Raw genomic sequence first — 22379 nt, forward strand, 5'->3', positions numbered from 1 at the left:
CGTTTTTATATGGAAATCTTCAGTAAACTTAAATAATAATTTTCCACCAAGTTATCTGAGTTGCTTTTGGAGTACCAGTGATTGTACAGAGGTAGAATGGCCGCTCAGGTGGGCCAGCCTTTTCAGATTGTCAGAATTAGTGGTATTTCTTTTGACCTGATAGCTCAGGCTGTTTCACTTAGTGGGAAAAGTTCCAAGCAGTAAACTTAGCAAACACTTTCCACTTCCATATGAACGTCAGTGGGAACTATTGCAAAACTGCTGAAACTTGCAGCCTCCTTGTTCTCTCAGGAACTCATCTAACCCCATACAATGCACGTGTTGAACCAGGTGACAGAAGTAGCATTGTATTTTTGATCCTTCGGACGGTTTTTGATCAACCAGCTCCACAAGCAGTCTGCAAACCAGCCCACTTTGTTCAAAATTCTACCTTGTGTCATTCAAATCTTATAAAGATGAAAAATGTTCTAAAAGAAAGGCCAGCTGTTTCCCAGTGAGAACTTTTCTTCTTTTTTTTCCCACTGACTGTGTTATAATTGTTGTGAGAACCGAAAGTAACCAGAATATGCAACTTAGTGATTAGAAATGCAGCACTTAGTGTTTTCCTGTAAATGCCTGGTATAGAGGACACAGCTGGGAAAATTGTGAAAGATTTTGACATGTGACATCTTTTCTCCTTGCATAGCTGTCTACTCCGATGTGGAATCAGATTTCCATGCCAAAGTTCCTGTTGTCTTTTGCAAAGATGTTAAAAGGTACGTGTTATTGAAAAAGATTTTTCAGGAGATGCTCATTTCTATTATGCTTGTTTGTAGCAGCTTCTGGCACGTGTTCTTGACAATGATTAGCTAACATTCATGTCAAAGGGGAAATTCTCATACTGAAAATGAAATACAGAAAGAAATCTTAGTTTTGTTCTTGTGCTTGGACTAGAGGAGATGCACACAGCTTATCAGCTGTAGGACTCTGAAAACAGCAGTTTTGATTGCAGTTATGTAAAGGAAATACAGAGTGGTTCTCAGTCAATACGTAAAATTTCTGCCAATAGTTTAATCCAGGAGTTTAAGAACATTTTGTAAGATTCACATTGCCAGTAAGGAAACATCAACTGGCAGTTTCAGTAAATTCCTAATAAGTAGCGACCTCCAAAATGAAATGTCTTTGCTGTGTGATGTCCATGTGGTTTTGACTGACTAGAAGTATGTAACTGAAACTCTGAAGAAGCAAATATAGAAAGGAAGGGCATATGTTTTTCTCATGCCTTGTTAAGTACTAAGAGAATAGAAGTAACTATTTTGAGAAGCAAAAACAAAAAATGTTCAGACAAGCTGTTTTGTGGGCTTACCAACTCTTATATGAAACGGACCTGTTTTTATTTATTTAGTGTGTGAAAGATATACATGGTGCTTGTGAGTTATGTAAGGCTGCACAATCAAGAAAAGGGAGAACTTAGAGCAAATTCTTTTGCATTTTTAGCTGTGCTGTAATGACAGCTTTTATATTTAGCTGTAGTGACTTTCAGTAAGTTACAGTTTCAAGTGATGAATTAATAGTAAAGAAAACTGCATCATATTCTGTTGCTTTTGTTAAAAAGTTTCTTTCATAGGGAGGATGCATGTTTTTAAGATTGTGGAAATGATTTCACTGTCTCACACCTCCAATCATTGTTTGTGTACTTGAGGAAAAGATAATTTTTTTTTTCCCTGTCTCACATTTGTAATTACAGTGGTTTGACATGTAAAGTTAGTGCCAGAAATGACGTGGCTTGCCTTACAACTGATCTGCTGGCTGCACTTGGTAAACTGGAGCCTGTCCTCATTCCTTTGGTTTTGGCTTTCCGCTACTGGGCTAAAGTAAGTGCATAGATACTGAGGATATTGAAATATGTTTGTTTCCTCTTCTTAAGTACTGTGTACAGTGTAATATGTGTTATACCATGAGGAAAAAACTTGATGCTACTATTTCACCTAGAATGAAACTGAAGATTTTGGTTTGGAAACTATATATGTTTTTGAAGCTTTGTTGGCAAGCTATTATACTAGTTTCTTAAGTTAATTGTTCCTTGAAAACCAGCTCAACTGAGCAAACAGGTCTTACAAACTCCCTGCTATTGAGATAGCATTGGAGAAATTTGCATTTGCTCTTAACAGAATTGGTTGCCATATCCTGCTGTTCTTCTGGTAGGTGTCAATGGCGATCACGTTAAAATGTTCACAGCCAGCATTTAACTGTCATGTAATTGAACACTGAAATTGCTGTCAGTCCATATTTAGGATGCCTTGGCCTCATCAGAAAGTTAGGTTTTGATGTTGTTTTCATATAATTTAGCAGTGCTCTTATGAAAATACCTGTTTTGCAACACAGAGAGAAATAGGAATAGAAACTACAGAGAGCTGTTTGAAGTCTGACATGTTACATCTCATGATTTCTCATGAGAGAGATCAGTATCAGATTACAACCAGATGAATGGAATCTCCATACATGAGATGTTGTACAAAACAAATACCTGACATATGTAGAACATAAATATGTCCCACAGTCACCGAGTGTGAAGATAGTGAAAAGAATAAGAGAAAATAAAATAGTATAAGTGAGACACTGTGTGAATGATTATAACTTGCGTTTTCCCTGTACGGGACATGACTGATGTGTGCTTATAAATGTGCCTAATGCTACAAGAAAATAAGCGTGTTATATAATAATCTGACTTACAAATGAGCAGTAGATGACTGAGAATTGCTTATATTACTTTGCCATTTCCTGTCTGCATTTATAAAGCAAAATGCATTACATTGTTTACTGCAGTTTTTGAGATAAACGGTTTTGCGTTCAATTTTGTCACATTACTTCTTAAATATATATCCCTTTATGATACATTTTAAATTAAAATGCTGTTGTTGCATCAGAAAATTAATGATGTGTTCTGTTATAGCTCTGCCACATTGACTGTCAGGCTGAAGGTGGAATTCCCTCATACTCCTTTGCCTTAATGGTGATATTTTTTCTTCAGCAAAGAAAACCACCTATTTTACCATCCTTCTTGGGCAATTGGGTAAGTGTTTTGATAATACAGTACCCCTACTATTAAATTATTATAAGGTTATTTCATTATTCTAAAAGGTCGTAATATGCACAGAATTTGTTTGCCTTATAAATCTGTAAATAGAGCACGTGGGTATCTAACCTTGTGCAGCTGACAGCTGCTGTAGCCTCTGCAATTGTACCATGCTGTATTTTAGAGAAAGGAGAAATCCTTTCTTCTTTAATTTAGTTATCTGTCATCAGTTATTCTTGAGAGGGATAAATGTGACAATTGTCCTTGTTACTTTCGGTGAAGTCTTTGTATGTATTATATGCAGTCTTTGTTCAGAGCTACTCTAATTGTTATTAGATTGAAGGCTTCGATTCAAAGAAGCCAGATGACCACCAGCTGAAAGGTGTAGAAGAAGATGAGTTTGTACGGTGGGAATACAAACCATCAACAAATGGATCAGCAAAAAACTCAGTTGGAGCAGAAGGTAAAAGTAAAGTTGAACAGCAAAAAGGTGGTGGTAAGAAGGTAACAAGCTCAGAAGTGGACAACCAAAGTAATGCGAAGGAGAAGCACGGCAATGTAAGTCAGCGGTTTTATTTCACTGCAATTCACATTCTGTACCTTAGCCCTGTTGTGGATCTTTAAACATTAATGTTAGATGCAACCAAGAAAAAACTGGAATTTGGGATTCTTACAGCATCTGAGCACTCTTATCTATTTCAGTCTCTCTTAGCATTCAAAACCCCTCACCAAGTTTCACTGGGGCAACTGTGGTTAGAACTGTTGAAATTTTACACACTGGAATTTGCTTTGGAGGAGTATGTCATCAGCATACGGGTACAAGAACTCTTAACCAGAGAGAACAAGAACTGGCCTAAAAGGCGAATAGCCATTGAAGGTAGGGTGATACCTTTTTCTCATTCTGTGGTCTGTGCGTGATCATCTTTTGTTTACCCAATACAAATCTGTCACAACATGTCTAGACAACAGACTAAATAATATTAGAAGGAATAGTAATTGAATGGGAAAGTAAATTGCTTTTGTGGTGTATTTTGTCTGCTGTTTAAACTGTTTGAAGACCAGTTTCCTGTATAGCACTATGTTTTCTCGTCCTTGAAAAACAAAGTGCAGATCTCACCATTTCTTACCATTCTGTTGTTATCTTCATTTCTTTCACTTATTTCTGTAAACCATTATTTTTGTAAGCCATCATTTTTATTCCTTTTTGATAATACTGATATTTATGAATTCTCAGCACATCTGTCTGCCTTTCCAAAGCCATATGTTGAGTGTTAGCAGCTATCAGCTTATTTCCTCTGACATAATGCGGGCTGAGTAGAGAGGTTAGCTCTTATCTTGGTGAACTGGAGCAGTTGATGCTTGATGATCCTTGGGGTCTTTTCCAACCCAAGCCATTCTATACTTAAACCCACTAAAGTAACCTCTCCACCCCTTTCCCTGTTGACAGTATTTCCATACTGTGAAACTGAATAACATGTCATAGACTGTGCTTCATTGCCTCAATAATGTGTCTAAGGGAAGTGCTTTTATGGGGAGAATTGAGTGATATATAACCTGAGTTATGTATGTTGGGGAGAGAAATGCAAAGAAGGGAAATTATTTTGTCAATTGCTTCTTTTATAGCTGGAAGGCATCTTTATTTCTGTTCCTCAGCTCAGAAATGTGTGATTGATACTTTACAGGGAAAGTAACAGAGTACTGCCTAGCATTCTGGATTGGGCTTAAGAATTAGAGGACTGTGTGGTGAGGAGTGCTAAGAAACCACTTTAAGTCCTATTTTTATAAAAGAATAAGTAAATTTTGGAGATATGTTGATAAATTTGGTTTTTTGAAACACACATCAGGTGATAGAGGCAATAAGGAGAATTATGTCACGGTGGCAAGGAATCAGTTAGTAAAGGAACATCAGTGGACCAGTCAGTGAGGTACAAAGAGGAAAAAAAGTAGCAGATGTTGAGTTGTGGGTCTCAAAATCACTCCTGTGACTTTAATTTCTTCTTTACTTCAATCAGGTTCAATGAGAAAGCTTTAAAACTAGGCCAGTATACAGTTATCATCTGAGAAACTAAAACCTGCAGGATGAGAGAACAAATTCTTGAGAAAGAAACAGCAAGCTCTTTTCAAAAAGATACTGCATTCTGGTGTTGATGCCTGCTGGTTTTGTTGTTCATTGTTTGTTGTTGTCATTTTGTTTTGCTTTGTTTCTGATGTTAAACGTGTAACTGAAATTACGAAGTGACTAACAGAATCTCAGTTTGATAGAATCTTTAGAGACTAACTTACAACAGCTGTGCAAGTGCTCATTTATTTGGAGAAAAGTATTTGTTTTAGAAATTGCTAGTAAGGGCTAAGAATGAAACCTGGTAAGACTGGTTCATGTAGTGCTTATAACCTTAATGTTAGGACAATTCTTTCAGAGAAATTAATTCACTGGAATTGAAATCCTTCTTTAATGAAGAAAAAAGTGCAGGCAGGACTACAAAGGTGCAAAATTAAATGTAGGTTTGTTTTCTTTTCTAGATTAGAAATTGACTATAATATAATGGTGTATAATACTAGTGTTGTTGTTGTTGATTGTTGTTTTTATAAAATAACACTATTTAGGATCGCTCATGATTGCTCGCCTTTCTTGGCCACGTGTTGATTTATATGGAGGAAATCCAAGAGTTCTGGGCCCTACATTGTCTCCAAATCTTCTGGATTTTATTATAAAAATCTCTCATTTTTAACTGTTGTATCATAACTTAGGTATTTCAACTACTGTAGTTTGGAATAGCTGTTTGAGCAATTAAATATTAATAAAGAAATTGCAATTTTTCTTCCTAGATCCCTTTGCACTGAAGAGGAATGTTGCACGAAGTCTAAACAGCCAGATGGTCTTTGAGTACATCCTGGAGCGATTTAGGACAGCGTATAAATATTTTGCATGTCCACAAAGTAAAGATGGGATTAAATCCAAGCCAGATACCAGAAAGAAAGAGAAAGGGAAAATTAATAACAAGAAATCCACAAGATCTGAAGAGTCCATAACCAACTGTTGCCTTCCACAAGGGGATAAAACTGTAGATAAACAAAATATAGGAAGTGCATGTACCATACCAGAGAATGAACTTGAATGTAATGAAATGGAAGAATCTGTAGCCAGAAAATACACTTTGAAGAACAGAGACTCTTTGCTACTTTCGACATTGGACTCTAGTTATGATGAAGACAAAGAAGAAGCATTATCCCTTATTTCTAATGAATGCTGTGAATTAAAGCAAAAATCACTTAAAGAGAGAGATGATCTGGATATTTCAGAAGTTTGTCAGACTGAAGGTGAGCTGAGCCACCATTGTAACTGCAGTGAACATCAGTCCTATGACACAAATTCTAGTAATGAATTCTCTGATGCTGAAAGTAGACAGAGTTTGGTAACGGAGTCTTCTCAGAACAAGTGCACTGGCACACCAGCTACCTCGCACAACTGCAAAGCAATGGTGGAAGCTCACGATCTCAAAGATGAAGGCAGACTCTCTACAGAAGAAATGCATTATGTGTTTGATAAGTTTATTTTGACTTCAGGAAAGGTATGTGGTGTATTTAAGCAGTGCTGGTCACGTATGAGTGGGCTGTTACTTTCAAATAACTAAAATTAAGAATGGGTGGGCAATAAGATTGTCCACTTATTGTTCCAGGCTCTGTTATGAATGATAGCTCTGGTATTTTTACGGTACCTCTTACTCAGGACTGAAAAATTCTGAAAACATGTGCTGTTTGGACTAGACAGCGTGGTGTCCCTCTCTTATGCAAAGCTTTCTGATCTTTCACTTCTCTTACCTTACTGTAGAATTCCTGGGTGCTTATGTTCATGTACAGACTGTGTAACTGTCGGGATATTAAAAATTCTTGCCTGTGTAAGTGAAATTAAATTGTTGGTTCTATTGAATAATCTTAAAAGTATAATAATAATAATAATAATTTTTTTTTTAAAGCCTCCAACTATAGTATGCAGCATCTGCAAACGGGATGGACATTCCAAAAATGACTGCCCTGAGGATTTTAAGAAAATTGATCTTAAACCACTACCACCAATGACAGATCGATTTCGGGAAATACTTGATATAGTGTGTAAGAGATGTTTTGGTAAGTTGGAAAAGCATTTGCACTCCACTGTAAACTGTGATCTGTAATCTGGAGGGGGGGGGGGGGGGGGGAGGGAAGGAAAAGAAGGGTTAAATGACTGATTCCAGTAGATTCAGCAAGAGCTTGTTCTTCTAGGTACCTTAGGCTACCAACTGGCTAGTATTTTTATTCTCATAAGTGATGGTTATGTTATCAGGTTCTCATTTTGAGGAATTAATACTGTACAAGAATTTTATTGGGTTGGTAAGAAGTTGCTGGTGTCCTCAGAAATTAGGCTCTGGCAAAACTCGTTTTTGTGTTTGTTAATTTCTGTCACTTTCGACACTGGGTGCCTACATGTGAGTAATTCCAGAAGAATTAGACATCTGAAATAAAATCCTAGCAAGTCTAATGACAACATAAAAAGAAATAAAAACATTTTAGGTGATAATCAAAGAAAGGAAATGTTTGTTGTTGTTTTTTTTTTTTTTTCCAATAAAAGTTAAGAAGAAGTAAAATAGATCTGATCTGATGCTTGTAATTAGTTGAAAAAGGATTTTTGAGGTAGCAGAATGTATATCTGATTGTGTTTTAACTTGTTTTTACTTAGATGAATTATCTCCTCCTTTATCTGAGCAACAAAACAGAGAACAAATTCTGGCAAGTTTGGAAAGATTTATTCGTAAAGAGTATAATGGTATGTATATAGCAGTAGGTAGTGATTCTTGATAATACTTCTTCACTGAAGTTCTCCAGAACATGATAAATTAATCTGTATCATTAATGCTCATTTTCCTTGTTAAAGCAGTGGCATCTCTTCTCTGCATGTAAACCTATCTTATAGGCTTCTAAACTTAACAACTGCCCTATGGTATTCCATGGGAAAGTCCTGTTATTGTCAGAAAAGCATCAAGAGAGATAATGCAGATACAGTCCTTTCACAGTCAAGACAAGAAAAAAAACGAAACAAAAAGAATGGGCCCAGGCCAGTTGGGTTTAGGATTATCTGGATTGCAATCCAAGTACTTTTGTTGCCTAGTCACCAGTGTTTGAGTGTTTTGGAAATCTTACTCAGCTTGCATCTTAACATCCCTTTTATAAAGTAGGAAGAAGTATCTTATTCCAGAAATGGCATTGAAGGTACAGAGATGAGAAGTGACTTTTTGGATGTTATAAAGCAGTGCTAGAGCACTGTTTTTCTTTCTGATTCAGTTCCTATAGTTATTGAAAATTATGCTTCGTCCTTCATCAACGATGAAATGTTAGAAATGATGTTGTAGGTTCCCTCTAAAGCTCATTTTTATGTACACCTGTGCATTTCAGTTAAGAGATATTCCATAGTAAAGATTTGTTGTTAAACTGTAACAGACTTTTATTTTATTTCTGTTCTACATTTGTGATTAGATAAAGCTAGACTTTGCTTGTTTGGCTCTTCGAAGAATGGGTTTGGATTTCGGGACAGTGATCTAGATATCTGCATGACATTGGAAGGCCATGAAAATGCAGAGGTAAGAAGTTGGTAAAATTTACTATTTGAAATTCAAGACTTCTTGACGTGTTTCATGCAGTTGGGGATTCTGTATACGGAGCAGGTGGGATTTTGCTTGTAGCACATAGACTTGTACTCTTCACAATTAAAGCAAGATATAATTTATTTTAGTTCTGACACCCTGTAACACTTAGTGCATTGTGAAAGCACACATTTTTGTGTGAGTCACCATTTTACGTAAATTCACGTGCTAGTTTATAGATTGTTTCTTTCTGTACATATCAGATGTATGTATGAGATGTACTTTGTACTTGTGAGACGTGTGATTGATGGTAAATATGCTTATTGAGATAGAACCCATGTTTAAACATCTTAAGCTGTGGCATTTGTTTTTCCTAGAAATTGAACTGTAAAGAAATAATAGAAGGTTTGGCAAAAGTTCTTAAGAAGCATCCAGGTAAGTGTTTAAAAGTATTGTTTGTTTTATATTTACTTCTAACATATATGTAGTTAATAGAAATGTTTTATGTACTAAAGTGTTGCCTCTCCAGGTCTGAGAAACATCTTGCCTATAACAACAGCCAAAGTGCCTATAGTCAAATTTGAACACAGACGAAGTGGTTTAGAAGGAGATATCAGTTTATACAATACACTGGTAAGTATCTGTTTGACTGAGTTCAAAAAAAGCTTATTTATTTGTTGTAACTCATTCAAGTAATCATACGAAGGACGAATTTTGAGACCAAAATTAAAATACTTGTTTGTGTTACTTTTTTTTTTCTTTTCTCCATCATTTCAATAATGTCTTTACCCTAAGCCCAACCCAAGTAGCTGTACAACATGATGGCACAGCAGCAGCATGGCATACAGAACATCTTTGTGAATGCTCCTGAATTCATCTGTCCCAGTCTCATATTTCAGATTTGTGACAGAAAAGTTGTGTGAATGTTAGGGAATAGCTGTGTGGGTTTTTAGTCCTCCAGTTGTATTATGCATTTCCTGTACTTGAACTGCAGGCTGTACTATAACAGACCATAAATTACATTGAAACACTTGTTTAATTTTTTTCAGGCCCAACATAATACAAGAATGCTGGCTACGTATGCAGCTATTGATCCTAGAGTGCAATATCTGGGTTATACAATGAAAGTTTTTGCAAAGGTAATATGCAAAGAAAATACTTATTTGTACAGCATGATGCTTTCTGATACAGCCACTGAGTTTACCTTTTGCTTAACACCAACGAGAAAGGAGATAGCAGAATGCTATTAATATGAAGAAACGCTCTTTCTTAAGCTGACTGTGTTCCATTCTGATTGTGTCTGTCTGACTCAAGTTCTAACTGGATTTTTCAGCTTTGGCACATTATAAACAAACAAACAAAAACGCTTATTAACAAGTTTTCTGGTTTTATGTTAGGCAAAAATGGATTTTGAGTTTTCCAGATGGTGCTTGATTTTGAAGATGTTTATTTTTCATACTTTGTAAACCTGTTTTTATTTAAGAGATGACTGCGTTCTCTGTTAGTGGTGGGTTTATGTTTGCTAACTGGCATAGTTAGCAATCTTGAATGATTGAATGTAAACTCAGTATTTTGTTTAAAATGTATTTTTTTCAGCGCTGCGACATTGGTGATGCATCCCGTGGTAGTCTGTCTTCATATGCCTATATTCTTATGGTTTTGTACTTTCTACAACAGAGAAATCCACCAGTTATTCCAGTTCTTCAGGAGGTATGTTTATGTTAAAAAAAAAAAAAAGAGGCTGCATAAATTCATGTATGAGAAATCTGTGCATTTGGAGTCAGAAGGATGAATGAAGCACAGAGTCTTTCCTCATTAGTAGGTTCTTAACTCCCACTTTGTTTTAGTGGGTAAAACTGAAAAAGAAAATTATGAAAAAATTGGGTATCTGTTGGACTTAAATTTTGCTGTTGTGTTTACTTGAGATTTTGGTATTACGATACCTATATGCTGAGCAGGATTTAAAAAAAAGAAAAAGCAAGTGGAATGGAAGGAAGGGAATTGTAATTCAGGCTGTGCCAGATGCTCATAGGATGTAACTTCAGCTTTTCTATCAATTATTGTAAGAAACGTCTTTTAAGACTCAGTTTTTTATCTGTAGGAGAGGATTTATTTTCCAATTTCATAAGAAGGTGTGGGAGAATAACCATTGATTTGGTACAACTTTAAAGATACTGTTTTACACATGCCAGGAAACCTTATTAAAACTATAACATTCTGTACCTTTGCATGGGCTGGGGGAGTATAGCTGGTTAACTGTCTGCCTCTTCCTGGATATACTCTATAACTGTAAAGAGGTTTTGAAGGTTACCCCTTGTCTGCATGCATGAGGAGAATTGACTTTAACGTAGCAGCTGAGACTCTGACTTTCTTGGTGATATTTTAGTAGTGATTGAGAGTTGTGATTTTATTGCTATCCCTGAGAGTACATTAAAATAAAAATGGAATTTCCCCTTTGACTTTGCTTAAGTCTCCTGAGAGATTCTGTGGGCAAGAGGGATGTTGGAATCTCAATGACGTAATTCAGTTGTTTTCTTATTTGTGAGGAACAAGTGAAAATAAAATATCCAAGTACTTTGCAAGCAGCACAGCAATAATGCAAAATGACTTTCAAGCATTTTACCAATGGGAAATTCTGCCTGTGTGTAAAGTAATAGATAAAATTGAAAGATTTCTACTTTTGTGCTGTTCTTAACAACTGCAGATATGTTTGTGGTGACTTTCAAATTACAGTGGTAACTGTGTCGCTCTCTGTTTTGGCAGATATTTGATGGAAAACAGATTCCACAGAGAATGGTAGATGGGTGGAATGCCTTTTTCTTTGATGACATGGAAGAGCTGGTAATATTCTAATTTCAAAAGAGTCACTAAACCTTAGGGCTTATTTTTATGAGAAAATGATTTATTTATAAGTGTCATACACAAAGGAGAACTTCCATATCCATGTGGTTACAACGTCCCACTTTAATCCTGTTTTGCTTACATGAGTGTCTGCTTCTTTATATAAATGTATAAAATATATATAAAGATAAATAAGAAAGGTGGCCCTGAGTCGCCCTAATGTCTTCAATTGCATGTAGAAGAAGCGTCTGCCTTCTCTTGGAAAGAACACTGAATCACTTGGAGAACTCTGGCTGGGGTTGCTGCGATTTTACACTGAAGAATTTGACTTCAAGGAATATGTGATCAGCATCCGACAGAAGAAGCTGTTAACTACATTTGAGAAACAGTGGACATCGAAATGTATTGCTATTGAAGGTACTTACACACTTGAGTTGGATGAATGCTGTTGCTTCAGGATCTGTTCTCACAGTTGGACAGGATCTTTCTGTTAGCAAACTACCATGTTTAAGAAACCTGTTGTTTGCAAGCCCTACACCGTACAAAGTGAGATTAGACTCCTAACTCGTAGTATACCTCTGCAAAGTTCTGTTACTTTATTAAAGTTCTGTTTTGCAGTCGTGAGCATCGCTTTGCTTTCTACTGCTGTGTGCTCCATGAGTTCATTTGAAATGGAATTCTCTGTATTAGAATTCATGTTGCTGCATGTTTTTTCCAACTTTGCTTTGTTTTTTCCCCCGTCTTTACACAGATCCTTTTGACTTGAATCATAATCTTGGTGCTGGAGTCTCTAGGAAAAGTAAGCTAAGTCTACTAATGATTAATCTTCACTGTTTTCTGAAGTGGTGTGCATTTTCTGTTGTTTTCTAATAATTTTGTCTTTCTTCATTAGTGACCAATTTCATAATGAAGGCATTTATCAATGGGAGGAAATTATTTGGTACCCCATTCTACCCAGCTGTTGGAAGGGAAGCTGTAAGTTTTCAAAATTTTAGTTTGGTTTTTAAAAGCTTTTCATAATATTGCTGAAGACTGCAAAATCAGCTTTAAAGCCCAGGAAGACCTTCAGGAGCTTTTGCAGCTATTTGTGTAGCAAAGAAAACAGAGTTGCAAGACATTACAGATGTGTGATTTTACTTATTTTTTCTAGTGGGTGGGAAAGGGAAGAGCTCTCCCTTAAGGAGGGTGATCAACTTTTTGTTAGCAGCTGACCTTCAGAATTTGTATTCTGAGTCTCTGTTGGGAGCCTGTCCGTATGACATGCTATGAAGAATGTACTCCTCTCTGGTACAGGCTCCAGTCATCTGTGTGTAATAAAGAACTATTTTTGTGTATAAGTAAATCATCTGAAGTAACCATTACTAACATCTGCTTATTAAGGTGCTTTCTAACAGAATTTAGGACTGTTATCACAAATGGCTGTGAATAGGGTTTGTGTTCCCAAGTGATTTTTAAAATCTTACACATTTAAAAACAAACAAACAAGCAGATTTTTCCTGAAAAACCCGTTAGAATGCGAGCTGGCGTCTAAGATAGGCAGGAAGGCTGATCTGTTGTTATTTCCCTGCATCCTTACCTCTCTGGTATTTTATTTTATTTTTTGCTTTCTCTATCTGCAGTTTTTGTGAATTTGTTTTATAGGTTCTTTGGTGCAGTTACTGTGTTCTGTTTTATGTTGTATCTAATAAAATATGATCTGTTTTTATTGGGGCATTTGAGTACTGTTATGATACAAATAATAAGAATGCTTCATCAATTTCCCACCTGAACTTTGTTCAGTCTAGGGGGATTTAATCACAATATCTAGGACAGAACATAGACTCCTTTAGAAAGCATACAAGCACAGATACCAAAATGTATCGCATGCAAAAAATTGCCTTTATGCTGTAAGGAGCCTTGGAGCTCCTTCTTCTCTGAAAAAGCTGCAGTTATCCAGGGAAAGGTATTGTCTAAGAGGCAATAAAATTTAGGGAACTGAAGATAAGGCAAGTCTATTTTATTTCATTTTTCAGTCCTTTAAAATAAGTGGTTTACACATTGTGTCTGTCTGGTGTATTTTGATAGGAATACTTCTTTGACTCAAAAGTGCTGACAGATGGGGAATTGGCGCCCAATGACAGATGTTGTCGTGTGTGTGGAAAAATTGGTCACTACATGAAAGACTGTCCGAAGAGGAGGAGGTAAGTAATACACAGAGCTAACTTCTTAGAAGTTACAGTCTTTGAGATTAAACCATGAGAGAGTTGGAGATTTGAAGTTTAAATAGAAATGAAGAAAATGCTCTGAATTGCATAGAAAATCAGAGCTTCATATCTGACCCTGATCTAACCATCCAATTTTTGTTTTTCTTAAGCTATTTATCATCATCCCTTCAAGTCTTAAAAGTGTTCACTCAAGCACACACATGGCAAAATCACATAACATTTTTGCTTTGTGATCTATTTTAAATATGTTCATCTTAAAATTTAAACCACTCAGTTACCCTTTATAGTGTAAACTTTCAGTTGTGGACCATATCACCTGATTGTACAATTTATGATATGTGTGTACTGGTGATGTTTGGAAGGCAGTATTGAATTCAAACTGTTCTATATAGTAACATACCTTTGTAAGCCAGCTAAAATCTTATTTATTAAAATCTAGGTGCAGGTTATATCATGCTAGTGTAGCCACTTAATAATCATATATCTGTACATCAATTGCAATTATGTCATTGGTTCCAAGACTCTTGGAGAAAAGAATTCCTATTACATGGTAGGTCGGTGTCTCCAAAGAAAGTTCATCAAGGATTGACAAATAATTCACACTCTTTGCATTTTTACAACTTTACATTTTCCATGAGCCATCCAGTGCAGGTTGTCTGACTCCTCCTACAATCTGTGGAAGCCCTTAGAAGTCAGTATTTTATTGTTACAGACTGAAGTCTGAGCTTTTTCATATAGTCCTTGTGTTCAATTATGTATTCTATAATTCTTCCAAAAATTCTGTTTCTTTTCTTGCTACTAAGTCCTTTACTAATTACAGGCATTTATTTAGTCTGCAGACTTCAAGATGCATGAAACTGGGCTGGGCCCCAAAGTCACAGGTTGACCATTTCTTTCAGCGACTCTCAGTAATACTTTCCTCACAAACACTAGCACATTGAATTGCTTCACCTCTTTCCTTCTATCTACCTCAGGAGGAGTTGTGATCTGTTCCTCCCAGAAACTGCTGCTACAGTGCAGCCACCTGGAATCTCACATGAATAGTACATACAGCTCACAAAATAATGCTACGGACTTCATGTGGAAGAAGACTTGTTTCTTGTCTTGGTTCCTGATCACTAATAGTTCTCCAGTGTTTTTGCATTAGTTCTGAATGTTTGAAAGAGCTTCTGTGCTCTCTTTCACATCCTGTGCAGGTTCAGGGTGCTAATACACTCTTATAAATACGTACTCCAGGTCCAGTCAGAAGGAGCCTTTACCTACAAAATATAGTTAACTTGTTTTTCCAGTATTCTGACTCAGTTGGATTGTTGCATAAAATTAACTCCCAAACTAATTGGCAGGCTGAGCCTGCTTAAGTGTGGGTACGGTTCTGGACCAGTAGTCAGGTAGCTTCTGGACGATACTGGGGAGTTTCTGAATTGGTTGTTTGTACAAACAGGTTACTAACCAGATTAGATTCTGAAAGTTCCTTTTCTGGTATTCCTAAATTATTTATATGCTGGTACAGCTGTTGGTTATGTAACCATTTCCTTTGCATATACCAGTGTAATAACAGAGTTTTTTTCTCTGTGGTTTTTGTATTTGTGCTCATAAAAACTTGCCAATTAGGTTAAAGAAAAAAGAGAATGAGAAAGATGATGAAAAAGAAGTGAAAGAAGATGATAGAGAAACAAGAGAGAAGAGGTGTTTCATCTGTGGAGATGTGGGTCATGTTAGAAGAGATTGTCCTGAATTCAAACAAGCCCGTCAGAGAAATAATAGTGTGCCAAGTAAGTAAAGCTTCTGTGTTCTTAATATCATTTTAAAGTCCTGAGATCCATTCTTTCTAGCTTTCTATACAGACTTAGTAATTATCTTCAATTTTTTTGCAACTGATGGTTTCAGTGATTGCAAAATAAACCCCTTTTAGTCTAAGTGCTGTTTTTTTCTGCAAGGGCAGTAGAATCTATTGAAATTCAGGCTTTGCATGGGTGGTTAAAAAAAAAGAGTACTTAGCAGTAAGTATAGTGTACTTCAGTGCCTTGCATTTATTTGTCTTCCACTCACACTGGGTGCGTTTAGTGTGGTAACCAAATTAATAATTGAATGCATTTCTTCTTCCAAGTGTTTGTTAAATGTTAGCTAACCCTCCATCATGTGTGAGAGGTAAGTAAGTGTATTTTCACAAGAAATGAGTGGTTTTAAGTAACACTCTAAAAGCATGTAAATACATTAGGAAGCTGTTGAATCGCTGTTATATAATCTAATTGCAAACCCATTTAAATTAGGCTCTAACAGGTCTACAGCACTTGAGAAAGTAAGGAAAGAGATGATAAATGAACTTTAGAGAGAACTTTGTTGCTTTCTGTATTCCATTATTCCTTTTTTTCTCTCTTTGCCCAAAAAGTTCTTGCTGTTGCTAATGCCATTTGAAATCCCACAGCTCACAGCAATTGTGTGGAAACCTCTGTAAAGTAGCCTTTCTTACCTGTTCATACTAGGGTTTGTATTGCACAGAATTAAATGTTGACTTCAGCTGCTGTAAATATTACTATCAGCTGTTACCAATAGATGGAAGGCTTTCCACTTAAAGGCAGAAGTTAAAGTGATTTACCTATGCTGTGTCACACATTGCTTACAGTATCACTGATTCCTGGTTCCAAGTTCATTATTCTGTAACCCATAACCTTGTGCTTTTTGTTTAACTTTTTGTTCTTTGATTAGGCAGCCAGTTGGTCCGAAGCATGGTAAATTCACAGCTAGTGGCTGTAAGCCAGCAGCAAGTGGAAGGACCCTTGCGCACTAGACAGTCGTCAGAATGTGTAAGTTCCAATTGGCTGCAAAGTAAGTAGCTTTAGCAAGCCAGGAATCTTGGGCTGTGCTAGGAATAAGTTTGACCAGACTTGTTTAGCAGATTGTGGATCTCTGAATGACAACATTGCACTCTACCTAACCAGGTAACACTACATCTGTGATTTGTAATGCAGTGTCTGTTTGAGATTGTTCATGATGTTTCAATATGGAAACCGTATAGTCAGATTTCATATGAGAACTCACAGTTCTTAAAGGTCAAATTCAGTATCTGTCAAATACAGGTTAGGGTGTCTTGTGAAATCTTGTGCTTGGTTGTTTCTGGCAATATTCTGGAGTAACTAAGAGAAGTAAAACTCAGCTTATCATTAAGATACTGTACTCGTGGGTTTATGACTACTGTGATTTTCTTTGGTTTAAGAGGGGACTGCAAGAAACAGACAGGAAGCACAGTAAATCATACTTTGGTTCAGATGTGATAACAGGAGAGTCTGCCAGCAAGAGCTAGAAGAACAAACAGAACAGTGGGGTTCCCTAGGGCACGTTACCCAGGATTGTGGCCAGATGGCTTTTGAATATTGCCAGGGAGAAATTTCACAGTCTCACTGGGCAACCAGTGCTCAGTCACTGTCACAGAAGAGAAATATTTTCCTCTTGTTCAGACAGAAATAAAAAATAAGTTTTTACAGAAAATGCTGCAATACTGTTTCTGTGCCTTCAGCAATGACCTGATATCAGCATATGGAGGATCTAGAAAGTTCAATTTCTTGTTTAATAGATTAAATAACAATTAAATAAATAATAAGAGCTTATTTTGAAATCGCTAAAGTGTCTGTGGCAATAAGAACTACTCCATTTAGAAATAAGCTAAGTCTTTAATGAGACTCTGGGCTACAAATAAGCAGGCTGGGAAAGACTGATTAAAAATGAGAAACAGATGTGTAAAAAGTCTAATGAAGAGCTTGTGGTTAATATTTGCTCAGAATCATGTTTTTGGTGGGATGGGCCATGTTAGCAGGCTAAATCATCTGCTGGGGAAAACAAATGTCAGTTGAACTGCGCAGGTTTAAACCAGCAGGAACTTGGGCTTAGTAGTTGGGATATTGCTGGGGAGTGCTCTGCATTTTTTTTAACGAGTAGAATAATGCATTGTGTACTTACTAAAGAAAAACACTATTAAATTGCTAATGGACTAATCAGAAACACATACTTTTTTTTCCCTCCAGTCTGATTCGCATCAGTCATCTTATTCTCCACAACCTCAACAATTTACACAGAATTCCTCTCAGCCAGCCTCCATTAACCAGACTCAGCCACAACCAATATCCCAGTCTAAGCACGTTCCACAACCACAGCAGGGTGCACAGCCACCCCATCAGGTCCAGCTGTCTTTGTTTAACTTTCCCCAATCTCCCCCAGGTCAGTATTCTACCTTGCATAACCTGGGACTACTTCAGATGCACCATCACCACCAAATTCAGCTTCCCAACACTTCGTGGCCTATTCACGGGCCTGTTATTCACTCTGCACCGGGTAACCCTCCTCATTCTACAAATGTTCCATTTTCTATGAGATCTGGCAGCAGCAGCACCACAAATAACCAGAGCAGTGTAAGCTTGAACGATCCCAGTATCATCTTCGCACAGCCTGCTGCCAGGCCCATGGGAATCCCCAGCACTTCTCATGAGGGACACTGGCACAATCCTGTGACTCCAAACTCACTGGTGAACAATGGCACTGTGGGGAATTCAGGTAATTCTTCTCTGTTGTATCAAACCTCTCACACTTTGTGTACAAATGTTAAATGCTACAGAAACAGCTAACTCTTCCAATTTGTTTTGCATTAAAAATACAGTGCTTAAGAAACCAAGTTATTACCTTCACTGTCTTAATGTTTTTGTAGGGAAAAATTATGCAGCTTGGATCTTTGTTAACTTTTAATCGTTGATCCTATTTGCCAGTAATGGCTGTGCAACTCATGAGAAAACATGCATTCAACTGAGAAATGTTCTAATAATTGTTTGAGTCTGAAGTTTATTTCTGTGAACATGCTTACAAAATCAGTTTCTGTTTATGATGCTGTATAGATTATTAGATGAATGCTGAGACTGCAGCTATGAATTTGAAAGTCTGGCAGACACATTGTCCTCTTGTATTTAGTGCAACGTAGGCATGACATGGTTTTTATACAATCTTTTCTCCTATTGTTTATTCTGCTTCATTTAACTCCTTTACTGTTGACCTTATTTTCTGAGAATACATCATAAATGTTTTACCTGCAACAACTGGGCAACAGCCTTTTGCCTCATACCAAAGCCAAGTACATCTGTATGTTTGAGGCTGAGAAAAATAGTATGTAGTAGTTAGAGCCCATATAGTTTTTTATAGTATGTAGTAGTCAGAGCCCATATAGTTTTTTAAGCAACATAAAAAATGGCAGCTCCTGAACTTGCATGTAATGTCTTTTGATTTAAGTGTGTAACTCTTCCAATATTTAAATATATATATCTTCATAATACAACATGATGAGGCAGTTGTTCATCACAAGGGGTGGAAATTGGAATTGGGAATCTCTTGCACAGCTTTTCTCTGCACTAACAGAATAATTGACAGCAACAGTAGGTTTTCATCTGAGTTAACAGTGTTGGCTGAGGTATACTCCACCAGTGAGTTTTTAATGCATCTGTTGAGGTGCAGGGATTGCATGGTTTTGTATTTAAAGCTTTGTGGAGAAGATATTCTTGAGGATACAGGAGCTGCTACAAACGTGCTGAATTTTCAGTGTGCTTTGTCCCTGAATCTCCATCATTTCTGATCTTAATTATTTGTCCAGGCTCATCTGCCCTTTCCTTCATGCCCAGCCAGCCCTTATCCTCAAGCACCTTCTTCCAATCTGACTATTCTCACCTGAGTAGCTGTGTTCTTGCAGGCTATCTGCTGAATCCTAGTTTCTCCTTCATTCTCTTTCCTCAAGTAGTCCCATTTTTCATCATGTAGTCCAGTCAGTCTCTGTCTTCAGTCTGTTTCCTTCTGCTCTGTTTCATTATGTTGGTGGCCCTTCCTGAGCAGGGGGTTGGGGCTTGGTGATCCTTGAGGTCCCTTCCAACCCACGCCATTCTGTGACTCTGTGATTATATTTGCTTCTACTATCATCTTGCCTTCACAGTTGTTGTCCCAGGTTTCTCGTGCAGTCTCAGTACTTTTTCCCCCTCAAACTATTTTCTAACTTACTGCACACCTTTTCCTAGTTTTCAGTCTTGGAGTTTTTCCTTTTTGTATTTTAATCAGCTTTGTTTCCTTTATGGCTTAGGTGGTATTTTAGGTGACGTCACTGGATAGGTCCATAGTAAAAAAAGAGCTGCCTGCTTTCCTTGGAGCCTACTTTATACTTGCATGGGACAACTTGGGAATACTAAGTTCGTGGAAAACTTTGTCTTGACTTGCATGAACTCGAGTTAGAAGGAACAGATTTGCTTTCTTTCCAGTAGACAATCTGATCAGAAGTAGGATCGTTACAAGTTTTCACACATAACTTTTTTTATGCCTGCTGCAGAGCCGTGCTTCATTACTATTTTTAAACCTGTAGCTTACTTCTGTTTAATGAAAGTCTGTCTAAAAGTTTTATGACTAAGCTGAAAGGGAGCTGATACTGAGAAAGCACCTGTTACTTGAATGTATTTATTTATTTTTAAATGTACATTGTCTACATTTTTAAATTAGTGGGCACTGTTGTGTCTTAAAAACCTGGAAGCTACAAGCAAAAAGAACAGAAGTAATACAGCATTTTGCATAAGCTGTTGTGTGCCGTGCCTCCTTGGATGCTTGATTTCTCATGCTTAATTCAGCAGTAATACTAGATTTGTGAATGGAATAGCTCATAATTTTCGTATTTATTTCAGAAGTTTTTAACCTTTCTCTCTAGAAATCAATTTTAAATTGGTCTCTTGACCAACTATGTACTGAGTTTCTTAAGCATAGAAGCATTAGTGGATTTTCAGTGTACAGTTTCTGAGAGTTCTTTCTTGCAGGACAATACTTTCCATGTCTGACATTAGCAATAGTGAAGATCTGTGTGGGCTCAGATGTTAGTGAAGTTGTTCAGAACTTGCATTTCTCGTCATGAGTGACATAAAGTCTGATTTATTTTTGTGTGGAATTGTGAAATTGTAGGTCTTGATTCTAAGTACTGATTCATCATATGTCTTCCCCACCAATCAATTCTATCATAGTGAATATTGAAGTAATTTAGGTGGTAATTTTTATTGATGTACTCTCAAAAAATAAAATGGTAGCACATTGGACTAGACACGTTAAGTGCCCTGCAAACTGTTATTTGAGATGTCAATTGTATTTGTGACTTACTGTTTAATTATTTCAACTTGCAATGTGCTTTTCCCTTTCAATTGAAAAATAGATCAGGGTTTCCAAGGACAGTTTGGTAAAATGAACCCTCCTTCTGTCCCTTGGGACCATGGGACCCCTACCCATTTTCCTCTCCTCCGAGGAGCGTGGCCTTACAATATGCCTCAGAACTACATGCAGCAGGGAAATGCCAGCTATCCACCGAACAAACCTTTCTACCCTCAAGGTACTAGAACTAGTATGTGAATCAACAGCTCATGCAACATGTCTCTTTACTGTCTCCAAGGCTTTACCAGCCAAGGAATCATGTTTCACTTGCCTAGTCTCCCTCGAACCATAATGAATTCAAGAGTCAAATCCACACTTATTGGCTTTCTGTATGGATTAAAATCTTTGGGGGAGGGAAGGGGTTAAATCAAATTCTGAACTCTGCATCAGCTTGCACTCTTGCACTTCCAGACTTTTTCCTCTACTGCTGGTCTCGCTGTAGAGCCACCTCTGCTTTGCTAGGGTTAAGATGATTTGCCCATGAGTTTGTTAAGAACTGGAAGAAAATCTTGTGCTGATTCATTTTATTTGTCTTTTGTACATTGCTTGTGGAATGCCTTTACATACATGAAAGCTTACAAGACTGTAGAATAATTCAAGTTGGAAGGAGCCACTGGAGGTTATGTAGTCCAGCTGCAATCAAAGCAGTGCTGTCATCAAAGTTGTATCAGCTTCAGGACTGACTTTATCTCAACTCTTCCTAATGCTAGTGAGGTAAAGATGTTCAGCATCTTCCAGGATTGGGAAAGACAGTAAGAAAAATACCCTTGGCTCCAGTAAGAGAAAAACTATGCCCAAATTTTGCTTGGAAGCTGTGATTCCTGTGTTGCTGTATAAAATGAGAGATACTGGCACCAAATCTTCTTCTCTGTTGGCTGTAGTGAGGTTTCCAAGTGAGACCCTCATTTTAATATTGTGACGTTATTCTTGTTGAGGAGCTAAGATTGAAGTAAATTCATCTATTAAACTTTCTGAGGGAATTTTGCACATAGCATTAAAATAATACTGCATTGTCCCACCAAGTGGGATAGCTGTACAGATAGCACGTGTGTCAATCTAGAAAATGACTTTATTTCTAAGTAAGATTAATACATTTAAGATAGCCAAGCACCATTAGAAATGTTAACTTGCTGAAGTAATTGTAATCCATTTTCTTTTAGCTGGTCCACTGATGCAGAGTAACCAGCGGTTCTCGCTTCTGTCTCAAGGACACCCACACTTGAATCTGAATTACATTCAACAGAAAAAGTGAAGTTTAATGGGATTGTGGGTGGGTGGAGGGAGGGGAGGAAAAAATTCAGGTTCTGATTTAAAATCGTAATGCAACATGTTTAGATACAAGATTATTTAAGACTGTTTTTAAACTGTATCATTTGTACATAGATACGAACTATAGTTTTTACTAGTATCACAAAATGAAGTGATACAAATTTCATCTATTTTATTACCCTATTTTTAAGG

General features: G+C 37.0%; 1 protein-coding gene across 7 annotated transcripts in view; it reads left to right on the forward strand.

The window, feature by feature from the left end:
• TUT4 (terminal uridylyl transferase 4) overlaps positions 1 to 22379 on the forward strand; it is a 44234-nt gene that overhangs the window by 19756 nt on the left and 2099 nt on the right. For 5 of the 7 annotated variants that reach the window (XM_048946904.1, XM_048946901.1, XM_048946905.1 and 2 more), the window contains exons 8-30: positions 686 to 755; positions 1727 to 1853; positions 2933 to 3052; positions 3392 to 3613; positions 3758 to 3932; positions 5882 to 6624; positions 7030 to 7180; positions 7770 to 7856; positions 8564 to 8667; positions 9048 to 9105; positions 9200 to 9303; positions 9720 to 9809; positions 10267 to 10380; positions 11434 to 11511; positions 11751 to 11928; positions 12263 to 12310; positions 12404 to 12486; positions 13576 to 13691; positions 15327 to 15487; positions 16422 to 16519; positions 17735 to 18260; positions 20923 to 21096; positions 22079 to 22166. In XM_048946904.1, the coding sequence (XP_048802861.1) occupies positions 686 to 755; positions 1727 to 1853; positions 2933 to 3052; positions 3392 to 3613; positions 3758 to 3932; positions 5882 to 6624; positions 7030 to 7180; positions 7770 to 7856; positions 8564 to 8667; positions 9048 to 9105; positions 9200 to 9303; positions 9720 to 9809; positions 10267 to 10380; positions 11434 to 11511; positions 11751 to 11928; positions 12263 to 12310; positions 12404 to 12486; positions 13576 to 13691; positions 15327 to 15487; positions 16422 to 16519; positions 17735 to 18260; positions 20923 to 21096; positions 22079 to 22166 (3715 nt within the window). Of the gene's footprint in view, positions 1 to 685; positions 756 to 1726; positions 1854 to 2932; positions 3053 to 3391; positions 3614 to 3757; positions 3933 to 5881; positions 6625 to 7029; positions 7181 to 7769; positions 7857 to 8563; positions 8668 to 9047; positions 9106 to 9199; positions 9304 to 9719; positions 9810 to 10266; positions 10381 to 11433; positions 11512 to 11750; positions 11929 to 12262; positions 12311 to 12403; positions 12487 to 13575; positions 13692 to 15326; positions 15488 to 16421; positions 16520 to 17734; positions 18261 to 20922; positions 21633 to 22078; positions 22172 to 22379 lie in introns of those variants that run through there. The other 2 variants (XR_007377426.1, XM_048946907.1) reach the window with 2 other exon arrangements.

The sequence above is a fragment of the Lagopus muta genome, chromosome 5 (assembly GCF_023343835.1).
Source record: "Lagopus muta isolate bLagMut1 chromosome 5, bLagMut1 primary, whole genome shotgun sequence".
Taxonomy (NCBI): domain Eukaryota; kingdom Metazoa; phylum Chordata; class Aves; order Galliformes; family Phasianidae; genus Lagopus; species Lagopus muta.